We start from the raw sequence: 14,385 nt of genomic DNA, 5'->3' as shown, positions 1-14,385 counted from the left end.
TGAGGATGGAGAGTCGAGGTAGTGACCTGCAAAGCAAGATTAAAGAAGTAGCAAAGGTATCAGATTATGACAGACAGTATCGAAGTGGTAGTGGTAGATGATACGATTCGGGGGGAGGGGGGCAGATATTCTCCTAGAAGTAGTCCTAGCAGTAGTAAAAATAGTCTTGGAGGTGATAGAGAGCATTATAGTGAAAGCAGGGATGAGCTTGATGTTAGTAGGTATGAGACAAGGAATCGAAAGAATAGCAAAGACAGGAACAGTACGAGGTATAAAGACAATAGTAGGGGGAGGTGTGTCTCGAGATATGAAGAAAAATAGTAGAGAAGGTACTAGAGATAGAGTTTGCTGTGATTGTGAGTGTAGGGACCATGGGATGTAGACTTGTCCCTCAGTTAAATGTTTTTTTTCTTGTAGGCAATGAGGTAATGTATCCCAATATTACAGGGATAAAGGTAGATAAGAGAGGTATGATAGAAAGGGAGCAGCAGTAGGTTGGGACGCAGCCGTAACTGCAGCTATGAGAGGCAAAGTAGTTGCAATAGTAGTAGGACGAGGTATAAAGACAGAGAAAGCCCTCACAAGATGAGAAATAAGTGAAGTAGATATAGGGATAACAGTATGGACAGATATGAGAAACCGTCTATATGAAAAGTGAGAGATGGATAGGCATGATGAAAGGTAGTGGCAGCAGCAGGGGTAGAAGTGTAAAATTGCCTGGCTCTAGGGATAAATAAACTAAAGAACAATGACTAGGCAAGATAATTGTACAGTTTTTGAAACTCGATAGAGTGCTTGTTGAGGTTACGTTTGACACTGAGGCTGAAGTGTCGATAGTAACCAAGGCAACAGCCTATAAGTTAAACCTACGGTTAAAGAACCCATCAACAGCTTTAGAATATGCTGATGGCAGTGAGTTCAACATGGTTGGAAGTGTAGTAGGTCATTTAAAAAGTAAACACAGGCCTATGGATGCTGAGGTTTATGTGGCAAAAGGATTGAGTACAAACCTTTTGGGCATAACTAATTCGAAGCTGCTAAAACTATTGGCTGTGTAAATGTGTTATGCGGGAGCAGGTTTTAGCCTGTTAAGGAGTGTGGAGGTATTAAACCAGTTGAGTAGTTTTTGTCGAGAGCCATTACTGCTGGATTAGGTTGGCATGTTTCGGATATCATGTTGAAAAACTTGACAAATAAGTTTGGCTGGAGAAGGATGGTTAAAAAGGCTGCACAGGTCAAGATTTGCGAAGACTTCAAGAAGTGACAAATAGTGGATGGGCACTAATAGAAAGATATAATGGAAACCAGCACAAGGACAGTGGTGGAAGGGTTAGTTGTCCAAGGGGACAACCCATGGCACCAGAGTGGTGATAGTGTTTAAAGGGCATATTAGGTAACACAGTCATGTTGAGGTGAGTGAAGGTGCTAAGGAAGTAGCTGGACCAGTATCTGCAATAGAGAAGGTGTGTTTTTTTAGTTGTGGTGTCCGGCGATGGAATGTTGGACAGAGAGGGCTATTAGAGAAAAGTAGTGGAAATTGAAAGGGACAGGAAGTACAGAGGAAGTTTTAAGAGAAAATGGCAAGGCTAAAAGCCAAGTGCAGAGCAGCAGTCGGGGAGTTGGAGAATGCTGAGGAATTCAGGGTGAAAACTGAGCAGTTAGCTGAGGTCTAGAGAATTACTGATAGTAGACCTGCACCAGTCGAGGGTCAGGCTGAGTTTGATAAGCCTGGGCCTATGACAACTTCTAGTTTTGATGTGCTATCCTTTGTGCAGTCAGTTACAAACTAGGTAGAGCCCTTCCACAGGATGCCTGTCGAGTCTGCCTCTATTAGGAGAGCGTGGTAAAGACGGAAGATGAAGTTGAGGAATCTTTACTGACCCAACCAAGTCTTCGGGCTAGTTGGGTTGGTGAAAGTAGTGTTGGAGATGTTGGTGGTCATTGTGGTAATGAATTGGTAGACATGGTGGAAGAATTGATAGTTGCGGAGGTCAGGATGATGAGAAAGTGAGTACTCACTGGCAATGGGGCTGGTAGTGAAGAGTAGAGTATCTTTGAAAGTGGTCCTGTGTCAGAAAAAGTTAAAGGCATAGCCTATAGAGACTACCTAAAGACTGCTTAACAGAGTCAGGTGACAAGCGTCACAAGTAAGGTGAGTTACTATGTGAGCTCGTTAGTAGTTATGATGTGGCTCGAAAAAAAGAAAGGTAATGTTGTATTACGAGATTGGTGGGGCTCAAGCTATATTGGTGTCTGAACTCAGAGCAGTGGTAAGTAATCGCAGAAATTACGGTGAGTGAAGAAAGCTGGTGGGTAAAGCTAGTGAATAAAGCTAGTGGATTAGGTAGTATTGGGTATGTTGTATAAATCGATGTACTCACATGTCCTGATGTGAAGATGAAGAAGAACCTCTGTCTTTCGTTATACTTCCTTATATCCTCCCCCATACTGCCTTACACTAGCTAATCTCATAGCTTTACCCACTAGCTTTATCCAGCTTTATGCACTCACCGTAATTACCAAGACCACCTGTACTGCCTTGAGCTCAGACACCAATATAGCCTGAGCCTAACAAATCCCATAATACAACAGGGTAGGATATAAGAAACTGGAAAGAACGACGGAGTTTCCTTCTGTGCAACAACCTCGTGTAAGTACAATTAGTTATACAACACTGCTAACGGTCATTAGGTGTAGTCATCTTATTGTTGTACTAGTCAGTTAAAATATAATTGTGCTGTGTTGTTTACACATGTGCGAGTAGATATAGCACTTCATCGAAATACGAAGCTGCACAGGCAACGAAGTTTGGTACGTCAAAACAGACATCCAAAAAAATAGTTATAGTAATAGCAGCACTCCAAGATATGTCATTAGGCAAATAAGAATTAATTGAATGAATGGCTATTTTCTGATACCTTTTTGAAACGCTGGACGGAAACTGGAATAGTTAAAGTTAACCTCGCTACAATTTCTCGTCGTTATCATAATTGGTTGAAATGACCAAAACGCGCCTTTTATTGGCTAAGGTTTTTTCAATGAAGTATTACTGTGCAACGTTGATACACGATCTCTTCAGTGTCGTCAGTGATAGACAATTTTAATACGGTGAGCTCTAGATATCGTTGCACCGGTACCACGTGATCACCCATTGTTGAAAAGAAAGTTTTTCAAGGTGGGATAAGTTAGCCACTGTAATAAACCTAGCAGCATATATATGATATATCTTTCAACAAAAACTTTAGTATTTGGACATAAAATTGTTTTTCTGTCATAATAATAGGTTTTGAAGGTTTTTGTGCCTTTGTGAATATTTCGTAAACGCTCGTACCGCGTGTCAGTTACTATTCATAGTAAGTCGCGCGATATCTTCGACTTGCGTTTAGCGATTTGTCTCGCGCGAAGTAGGGCATCAAATATTTACACTGCAAATAGATTATTGTACGCAATCAATTTTTTTACATTAGTAATTTGATTTAGATTGAATTATAGCCTATCAGGCCCATTGAGTGATTCAATGCTTATTAAGTCGTCGTTACGTAATGTTCTCACCAAAGCTGTACTTATGAGCTCTTTAATGCGATTAGCTAAAAGTTACTCGGCTGCCCCACTGTAAATATTGTAAGCTATTCTCACAATCACGATTTATACTTTTGAGTTTGATAGTTCTGATTGATTGCAATAAATGTGACTGGTAACTCATCCTATATTATGCAAACTGTTAAAAATATGGCGAGCGTTGTACTTTCCTGTTTGTCCAATAACAATGAACGCTGGTTGGTGTTGTACAACCAAAAAGAATACTGCATTTCAAACAATTTGAAGTTGCTCACCGTTAGCTGTATGTAGTTGTATTACTCCATAAGCTTGATTAGGCCGTTGGGAATTTTCGGGCTGTTCCAGAAGTGACTTTCTATAGGTGTACCGCGTTTTTGTCTTACAACTCACAGCTACTAATTAGTCGAAGCTGCTAGTGAAATTAAAGCAGAAGTCGACTTCAATTGCTTTGCCATCATTGAACTTATCTGTCAACTCTTAAGATTTTTTAACCAAATAATACTGGTTACGTTAATACACTGAGGTATCGGTTAAATCATTTAGCTTGTACGCGTGCCATGCAAACTTTCCATTTTTCTTCAACATTGAAAATTTGTTGTAATATTCTCATCTGATATGTAGATTTTCTTACCAGAAAATTGTGATGCTGAACATATATTTGTAGCTAGCTTTTTGGAACTTTACAATTATTTTCAAGTCGTTTAGTAGTCAAAGTTATATGTCAATTGTGCCTCCACATTCTCATAGCAAATTATAACTGAAATCATCTTCAATTTTAATTATACCTACATTTTTTAGTCTTTCAGGTCGTTTGACAATAAAAATTGTGACATAATTGTCTGCTAGTATTTTAAAAAGAGGTCTTGGTTTTATGTTGTGTTGAGTTAGCGTCTATCATTCCATACTTTATTGAAGGATTCCATCAGTGAAAGTATTAAACATGGAATGTTTATTGAAAGCGAATTTTCACCGAAATGTATCATTTTTGTGTAACCAATGATATACAGCCCCCAAGAATAGCCGACGGCTATCATAAGGACGGGGTTTAATGATGGAGCTCTGTCAGGATTGTGCTACCCTGGGTTTCGGAGCAAACACAACTCTCGTGGGGCGATCGCGTTGCCTTGTTAGGTTTTGGAAAACACGACTCGCTGTTATCGTTTCATTAGCTCATTCAGTCGGTAGACCCCGCGGTTGACAATAGCAAACCTTAACTTTCTACAATGTAGGGGTGATACCTAATCAAAATAATGGATCCATGCAAAATAAAACATTTCAAATTACCTACTTTTAGTAATTTTAAAATTGGTAAAAGTCGTAGTATATGCTTAAAGTTGAATATAATTTACCCGAAATTACCCGAACAACGGCCTTTTTCTCCTAGTTTTTGATTAATATTTTGCCACCCCTAATATAAAATGACAAAGTCTTTCATCGTTGTCACATTATTTTACCTGGCCAATAATATGGGACAGCAGGGAAAGTTGTGCAGTGTAGTTTTCATACTCAAAATCTAAATACAAAACCAAATTTGGGCTATTTTACAAATGTGACTATTAATATCACGAATGCTTGCGAATGGCAACTGACTGGTCATAATGGTGACAATATTGGGATACTATATTTATTTGACAACAAAATGAATTCAACAGCTAATTCAAATAATCACTACAGTTCATAATATTTGGAAATTTACAAGGGTCTTTATTCAGCATATTTGTTTGTTCGGGTGCCGTGTTCGGGTTCATCCCAACAGAGCTCCATCATTAAACCCCGCCCATATTAGAGCCGTCGGCTATCCTTGGGGGCTGTATATCATTGGTGTAACTAACACAAAAATTTTTTCAATTTCACCTGCATCAATTTAGCTCGTTAGAAAGAGATTTTTAACTGGATGTTGTTAGGAAATTATGGCTGACGTTGATTTTGCAAACTTCAAAAATGACGCTATTGGCTGTCTTTTAAAAAATTGGGACTGGCATCGGCTTAGCTGTACTTGATTGAAAATGTTAAGGCATTACCTCTGAAATCAACTGTAGGTGTTCAAAAAATTTTATTATTTTGATTCTTCTGACAGTAGTCAATAGAAATAAGAGATATGACTACTCTGCCCATGTCTGGCAAAACACTGTATCTCAAAAATTTTCAATTTTCACTTTTTTACATATTTCACATCTAAATAGTGTTCCCTATCTTGTCCTAAAATATTTTGGCTCAAAAATCATTCATTAGGGTAGTTTCAACCCTGGTGAAACAATGCATCACTGTTGCGTCAAGACGTTATGTCTGACAAAACAATGCATCTTAATGCATCTTAATCTTATGATTGTGTTAACTGCTTTCAGTTAGAACTATCATGTTAGGGACTGATGAGATTACCCGTGCTGGTTCTATACAAGACTCCAGACACCAATCCTAGTGATGAAGAGATTTTTAGGTGTCAATTTGAAGCTTGTTAGAAACACACAATACTAATATTTAATGTTTTCCTCTACTATGTCAGTTGGTAAATGTGACTCGAGTAGTCAACTACACAGCTTCATGAACATGGCAAATTCAAATATATCTGTAAACCACAAACGATCTTTGAGTGATACAGCCCAAAGTGGTGTCTCTTCCGCTGATGGTAAGTTTACTCAAATTACACTGCGAGGGTTTTTCTTACTATTATTTAAAGTCTACCATACGTACAATTAAGTTGAATCTTCTTTACTTCAGCTGATTATATGTTGGTTTGTGTTACAGCAGTCGATTCTCAAGATGCAAATTCAACGAAGAAAATCCGTTCCGAGCAAGACAAATATGAACGAAACATCCGAAAATACCCACTCCGACCTCCCTGTGCTTGTAAAGACAAATGTGGTGAAAAACTAAATCAGCGGCGCCGCATTGCAGTGTGGATGGAATTTTGGAAAAAATGCTACAATGACCGAAAAGGAGTGTTGTGGAGCTTGCTAGATCGTCAACCTACAAAAGGTTCAGGTACCTCCAGATCTTGGTATGTGAAGTACAACCTAATAGCCGACGATGGAAGTAAAGTCCAAGTTTGCAAAGCTTTTTTCTTAGCTACTTTCGGTTATCCTACATCCAGCTCTATCATACAAGAGCTCCTAAAATCAGATCCATACCTGTTGGCCCCAACACCCGACAAGCGAGGCAAGACCACTCCTCATCATGCTTTGACTGATAGCGATGTTGAGCGCATAAAATCGCATATACGGTCATACAATCCTTGCATATCGCACTACCGTCGATCACATGCACCAAATAGGTTGTATCTGCCTAATGAACTAACAGAGAAAGAAATGCATTCAAATTTCATTCAACGCTATCCACGCAACCAATGTTCGTACGAAACATATTGCCGACATATACGAAAGCTCAACATCTCATTTGTGAAATTAGGAGAGGAGCAATGTGAGTTGTGCCTGGAATTGGATGTTGGGATACATGACACTGACGAGAGCTCCGGTATCTGTAGAACTGACTGTAGCTTGTGCGAGAGAAAAACCAAACATAAAGCAGAATACACACTGGCCAGGAGTGAATACGAAAATGAGAGTAGTAAATTAAAGGAAGGCAAAATTGTTCGAAGCATTGACTTACAAAAGGTCATAATGCTGCCAAGATTGCCCGGTGTTAAAACGGTTTGCTTCACAAAACGCATCATTGCTTTCAATGAAACGTTTGCACCAGTAAAAGCATATTTGTCGAGAGCCAAAAACATTTGTGTTGTCTGGCATGAAGGTCTGGCTGGACGAAGATGTGAAGAGATAACATCTATGTACATGAAAGCACTGGAAGTCGATCGAGATTATGATGATATTGTTTATTTTATGGACAATTGTGCTGCGCAGAACAAAAATTGGAACTTAATAACTGCGATGGTAAGTCTCATGAATTCTGGAAAGATGCAGGCTGACACAGTCACCTTCAAGTACCTTGAGGCTGGGCACACCTTCATGTCAGCAGACACAGTGCATGCTGGTGTAGAAAGAGAAATGAAGGCAATGAAAAATTTATACGACTTTAATGACTTCATAGAGTGTGCGAGCAGGGTTTCGAAAACATCAGTGCTGGTTCCTGTCAATGAAGATTTTCGTCGCTTTGTTGGAGGACAAAGTCAAGCAAAGCTAAGTAAAGATCGCCCCCGCCTAGCTGAATGCAGAGTGATTCAGTTTCGAAAGAACAGGTCATCAGTTTGGCTCAAGAAATCGCACGATCAATCGCAGTTTCAAGAGTTGGATTTCTTGAAAAAAAAGCACAGTCTAACTGACGAACCACTAATGATGAGAGAGAGGCCAAGGGGCATTACTGCTGAGAAGAAAACTGACATTGTTGCGAAACTCTGCCCACTGATGCCAACAAATAGACATATATTTTGGTCCAACCTTAATGCTTCAGATGTACCCGATCTTATCTCACAGGATGACTAATTGCTGACACACCGTGATCTACATGCATTAGATGATTGTTGAAAACATAGTTTAAAAAAGTGCACAACGTGGCATGACAAACTGTAGATTATGTACCACATTGTATGACAAACTGCAGAACTAGAATTGCAAGTTATTTTTTGTGTTTTATTATTATTTTTATTACAAGTTATTTCATGTTACATCGCAATTGTTGAAAATAAATAGTTGTACATCAATTTGGTCTGTAGTAAGCTGTATCAAACCATTAAATGTAAATATAGAGTGTTGTGTCAGTTATGTTCATCATCTAATAAATAGCTAATTGTCTGGAGAAACACTGCATCGGAGTGATGCGTTGTTATGTCAGACAATGGGGATAAGGTACAGCAATTAGTGTTTGTCGGGCAAAACACTTTATCATAATTTTTTTGCAAAAAAAGAGTTTGAACAAAATTTTAAGAATGCTCAGTGAGTAGAGTGCACTTTTCTGGATAGAATGGTATATAACTTTACTAGGCTCGAGCAACCGTAGGCCGTGGCTGATGCTAAACACGTTTTGCTCATTTACCGAAAGTTTGCAATTTATGAGATACAGTGTTTTGTCAGACATGGGCAGTACTTGTATCAGATCTACATATTCATATATATATATGGGCTTTCTCTCCTTCAGATGTCAGTAACTGATTCTACAGAAGTTGATGTAACTGAAGATCATAGCGCAGAAATCTCAGAAGTGAAGGCTCCTCTAGCAGTAAAGCACCCTCTACAGAACACTTGGGCGCTCTGGTACTTCAAAAATGATCGAAGCAAAGATTGGAGTGAAAATTTAAAAATAGTTGCAAAGTTTCAATTCGTAGAAGACTTTTGGGCGTAAGTGAATTTTAGTTGGTGTATCTAGTTATTAGGAAAAAGATCTGACTGTTTGCTGAGCTTTAGGCTAACCTATAGAGTCAAAGCTACATTGTTAGTAATCTTTTTTGTGATAGCCGAAATAAACTGCTGAACTTAAATTTAAGGCTATGGATTTTCTGCATGAAACAGAATACGTTGATAAATAGTTGTAGTTGTTACTCAAAGATCTTTTACAACATTAATACATGGTGAGTGTTGAGATGCCAGGCAGTAGCTCATATCACTTCACTTATGTAAATTTCGGTGTATGTCTGTTTTCTGTCTGTTCAGTTATAGTGAGAAAAATTCCGGGATTCAAAGTCTGTTGCGCACTGGATTTGAACTTGGAACCTCCAGTTCAGCAGAAAGGCATTTATCTAATGCACTACACTGTCTAACTGGCTGTACCATAGAATACACTGTGCACATACTTATTACTCTTGCCAATATTACATGGGTTAACTCTTAACGCTTCAGCTAGCATTATGCTTGAAGCCATACTAGAAGGAAAATATCTGCTTATACATGAAGAAAAATGTTCAAATTCTAATAGCCAACAAGACTATTGCAATCAGCATAAAGCTATAGTAGGCAATGCAGCCAGTACGGCATGAATTACCCAGAAATAAACCCGGTACGCAGAAATAAACCTAGTATGGAGAAATAAACACTACACGGAAACAAGTACAGTACAGAGAAATAAACAAATACCTTCATTTAAAAGTTAAAATGGTGAGCGTTGTAGGTATATGATTAAAATACATTTTCTGTGCAAAACCTTAGTTTATAACCCATGCAACACCGGACATTCACCTAGATTTTTATTATAAAAGCCATTTTTATTCTCAAAAGGTTATTAATTATGAAAAATATAAAACCTTTGTGGAGGTCTTGTTGAATTTTTGTATAAAGATGAAATTCGTAATTACCTGTATTGCCACATACGTTCATAGGGTTTAAATCTTGGTTGCTGATGTTAAACCATCTGGGAGTAGGACTTGTTTGTTGTTAGAGCCAATATCTAAGGCTTGTCTTAAAGTTTCATCGAAATGCTCTCCGTGCCTTATTCTGTAAAAGACTGACTACATTACCGATATTCAATTGGATTTATGTGAAGTCTTACTTCATGCTTTTACAAGGTCCTCAAATGTTTTCAGAATACTGTTTGTTCCTGGGCTTCTTTAGGGACCTCTTTATAAACTATGGCATGCTTTAGCTTATAGATCATCTTTTGTAGGCTATATAACCACATACAGCCAGCTAGCAGGCTTGCTAATGGTTGCGATTATTCATTATTCAAAGTAAGTATCAGGGTCCTAATTACCTTCGATTCATTACATCTAACTTTCTGTATAATATTTACATCAAAACATCCTGCTACTTCTTGTTTACAATCTTATGGTGTGCTTTGTCTCGCTATCCACCTTGTTTCCTTTATCAGCTTTTGTCTCTAGCATTTCCCATTGGTTACTTCTATTGCCACTGTCTGCCAATTTCTGTTCTAACGATATTTTCTGCGTGTACTGCATGTCGTATTTTGGTCCTTCATCTTAAGCAATCCTGAATCGGCAGATGTAGAAAATGTAATTTGGTTTCACCATTGATGCACTTTGAACGAAATAAAGGTTTAGTTGAAGCATTTGCTTTGACTGATCGAATTAAAACCTGAAGAGACAAACTGTTCGTGTATGTTGAACTTATAGTCCACTGTTTTGTAAGACAGATTTGTGAGATTACACATGTATATCATTTTATTGGTTTAAATACCAGTTGGCAACGTTAATACTTCTTTGATGGTTGTCTTCTGTTATATCAACCACTGAAGGTGTAAACAGTAATAAATACTTGGTCTTGCTGAGATATAAAAAGCAAACTCAAAACCACTGCGCAGTGTGTACAGCTTTAGATATTACATGCGTATTTAGTTCTATAACTGAATTTATGTAGCTTCATGAAACTGACCCTAAGACGAGGTTTAATGTCTACTTACTGTTAGGAAAATTTTATATTCTTCAGATCGGTACTCTTGCTACATTGTATTATATAATCGTATTACCTAGTGGATCATTTTAGGATTTATATAGTCAGAAATAGTCATCTGCTTGCTCTCCCGACTATTTATTTTGTGTGGTGCCCTTCATAAAAATATTTGTGGATACAGCGAATAGCTTCAAATTTTTCTCTTGCTAATGAAATTACAATGTAGATGTAATAATTGGTCTCTTGTCATTAGATTTTCTATATGCTCTATTATTCAATTAGGATGGAATTAAACCGGAGTGGGAGGACCCGAGGAACTGTAAAGGCGGTCGATGGCTCATCAGTCTCAACAAAGGTCAGAGGGCAACCGAGCTGGACCATTCCTGGATGGAGATTGTATGTGATTTAATGGCTGTAATCCGTGTTGTCCGGCATCTTGCACCTTCTTTTTTCTTTTTTAGACGTAAAACCTAATGGTTATGAATGTATTAAGCTAATTACATCTCAGTGTATATATCATCTTACATAGCTCACGTCAATCCATAGTATCAGCCTGTGATACTTGTTGGAAATGTTGGATATGAAGTTTGTGTAGTTGTGTGTGCTTGTTATTTGGAATTAAATCTGAAGACCACAAAAAGCTCAAGGACCATAAAAGAGTTAATGAATAGCCACTCATTACTTCCCACAATGACTCTCTTTTGTCCCTCTTAGCAACCAAGATCGCTGCTTGTTTTATCCAGAGTGAATAAACCAAGTCTGCATAGAAAGTTTCAACAATACTCCCTAGATTCGCTTCCAACTTTGTGAAAGTCTCGAAAAAACAAGCCATTCATTTTTCTCTATTTTCGGCTGTTCAATTTTCTAGCTCTTTTTGGCTCTGATCTTTGCCTGGGATGATTTCAACATCTCAGTTTTCTTGGAAAGACTGAGGACAATTTTGTTTCCTTATATTAACAGCTGCTCTGTCTAATTGGAGAGGCTTTTGAAGACAACTCGGACGAGATTTGTGGTGCTACTGTTAATATTAGACCTAAGGTAGACAAGCTCTCATTATGGACAGCCAATGCGGGAAAGAAAGACGCCACTTGCGCTATAGGGTAAGGTGACAGAATACATTCGGCTGATTGTCTTTTGTGCTTGGCAGTTTTTTTACATGGTAGGGCCCTGAAATGATGATTGACTTCATTTTTTCACCTCAAAATTAATTTTTGATCGAAACTCCTACATTCCATTTTAGGCTGCAGGATGTCACACCAGGTTTGTAATTATATTAAACATTCATAATTACAGTTAAACATCAATGTATGAAGTTGGTGCATTTCACTATTTGCCTCATACATCAAGATCATGATATGTTGGAACAATTATTTTCTAAGAATACATTGAATTTCATATGTTCCACGCCCATAAAAGGGTAATGGTACTTACTTCAGGTAATTAAGTATAGCATTAAAGCCATTTTTATTGTGTAAAACTATTGCAAAACTATATTACATGCGAGAAACTAAATGCATAGTTTTAATCAAGAAAAAGAGGTGTCTATTGATCACATCTCCTTTGGATAAAAAATGAATAGTTGAGGTGTAGCCTTGGTGATAGAAGACGGATGGGTACGTAGGTAAAGGTCGTAGTCATAGGTAAAGGTCATGCTAGTGATACAGAGCTGCTCAAATTAAGACTTGGAGCTTTATAAATTAAGAAATATTAATTTGAGTTTTTTTTTATAATTAATATTCTTTTTTAATTTTATCTTTAACTGTCACAGCTAGCCTAACCACTTTTACTCGCTTCCAAATGGATTTTCTTATAACTTTCACTATTATCCTTTTGATATTACGAGACGGCTTCAAAGATGATTCCATGAACTGTTGGTAGAGTAGCTACTACCAGCTTTAACTATTACCTGTGTACAGTTGGCACTCTAAATGTCAAACAGTACCATGCTCATGCTACTTTTACATACAGTCAAGCTCGGATAACTCGCCCTCGGATAGCTCGAACACATGGTTAACTCGAACGGATTTGTTTGGTCCATTCCCACGCAATGACAAATTTGTTTTAGATAACTCGACCTCAGCATCATTAACTCGAACGGTTTTGGCCAATGGCTACCGAGACGGTTGTTATCACTTTACAATATCACTTTATTCGAAGCCATAGAGATAAACATCAACTTTTAGTAGTTCTTAGGCGTCGTTATTACCATCATCAGCCAAATATTTTCAATAATGACTTTTGTAAAAGTTTGCAAAAATAAAATTTTACCAAACATCTGCTTTGCAATGACTCTTCGAAAGCAAGGAAAAGCGAGGTAACCTTCGAATAAACTTAAACTAAAATTGGCAAAACTGATCTTGGTTAAAGACGCTCAAGAGATAAAGATGTCTTTTTTTCTGAGCGTTTTAGCTGCGATCAAGTTTTGCCCGTGTTAACCTGTAAACGTCCTGGCAGTCACATCACCTAAAGCAACAAACAAATCTCAAGTGATAGAAAAATACATTATCTTTACTTGCTGATAAAAAATTTTAAAACATTACATGAGATGCCCTTTAACTTGCAACAAGCAATCTATGCTTTTGATTATGTACATGTATCTACTGATAAGTACATGCACTTGTGACAGTGCTCTGGTAACTCGAACACTTTCACTCGGTCCCGTGAAGTTCAAGTTATCCAAGTTTCACTGTATTTAGTGTTTCATCTTACTTTACAGCTGATGTCACCATATTCTAATGCTTGTCATCATGCATGTCTTATTTGTAGGAAAAAATTAAAAGAGAGACTCGGAGTACCTAATCATATTGTGGTAGGTTATGAGGTACATGAAGATACAAAGTCTAGGAAGGGAAGTATGGCGAAAAACAGATATACTGTATGACACGGTGCAATCCTAGACCAATCATATTTAAATGTCGCCATCTGCTGTCAATCCCTTATGTAATAACCAGCATCACCTTTGCATTACGCTTATTTAAACGAATCAGGTGTTCCCCACACCAGATATATCCCCAACCATGTTTTAGCCCACTGCCGACCAAGTTTATAAACGAAGGGCTTCGAAGGGCTTCCGTCCATCCAGCCTTACAAGAAAGTCACAAGCACTTAATTATGGTGCTACAATTATCATTAGGCAAGCTCTTATGTAATATGTTTTGTTTCCTGCCCCGTAGTACTCAGGCTACATATATACATTGCTCTTATGGCTCGCTGACATGTTGCTGCAGCATGAGCCACTGCTCAGGACTTTCGTGTAAATTTGTTCTCAAGATAGACGGCTAAACGGACTTGTGTGTATCTCTACTTTCCATTAAGAACAGCGGTCAATTGGTGCTTTAGATGTGGTGTCAATTGGTGCTGCTGGCAATGTTAGATCTTATCCTGTTATTTTAGATAAATTACTCACATTTAACCTGTTAAGAATATACTCTGGTTTATTGTTGCATTATTCGATAGACAATGTTGAGTATCTATGTTTTTGGCCATATGCATCTCTCTTTGCTGTCGAGTGGTCGCAATAAAGTTTATCAGTATCATA

The 14,385-nt window shown here is 37.9% G+C and overlaps 2 protein-coding genes across 4 annotated transcripts in view; one reads left to right on the top strand and one right to left on the bottom strand.

Moving 5' to 3' along the window:
- Positions 1–2,962, bottom strand: part of LOC137387582 (GDP-fucose protein O-fucosyltransferase 2-like) — an 18,044-nt gene extending 15,082 nt beyond the window's left edge. The window contains exon 1 of the mRNA XM_068074047.1: positions 2,919–2,962. The gene's annotated coding sequence lies outside the window, so the exon portion shown is untranslated. The remainder of the gene's footprint in view (positions 1–2,918) is intronic.
- On the top strand, positions 2,647–14,385 carry LOC137387585 (eukaryotic translation initiation factor 4E-like). 3 transcript variants are annotated; one of them, XM_068074053.1, is made up of 6 exons: positions 2,647–2,650; positions 8,647–8,846; positions 10,105–10,168; positions 11,130–11,243; positions 11,808–11,947; positions 13,614–14,385. In XM_068074053.1, the coding sequence occupies exons 2-6, from the start codon at positions 8,647–8,649 to the stop codon at positions 13,726–13,728; spliced, it is 633 nt and encodes a 210-aa protein (XP_067930154.1). In that variant the 5' UTR covers positions 2,647–2,650; the 3' UTR covers positions 13,729–14,385. The 3 variants fall into 3 exon arrangements, with proteins under 3 accessions (XP_067930154.1, XP_067930152.1, XP_067930153.1); XM_068074051.1 differs by lacking the exon at positions 2,647–2,650 and adding an exon at positions 3,138–3,175; XM_068074052.1 differs by lacking the exon at positions 2,647–2,650 and adding an exon at positions 3,434–3,621.

This window comes from Watersipora subatra, chromosome 2 (assembly GCF_963576615.1).
Source record: "Watersipora subatra chromosome 2, tzWatSuba1.1, whole genome shotgun sequence".
Taxonomy (NCBI): Eukaryota; Metazoa; Bryozoa; class Gymnolaemata; order Cheilostomatida; family Watersiporidae; genus Watersipora; species Watersipora subatra.
Note: the sequence above shows the minus strand (reverse complement) of the source record. Positions and strands in the feature narration are given on the sequence as shown.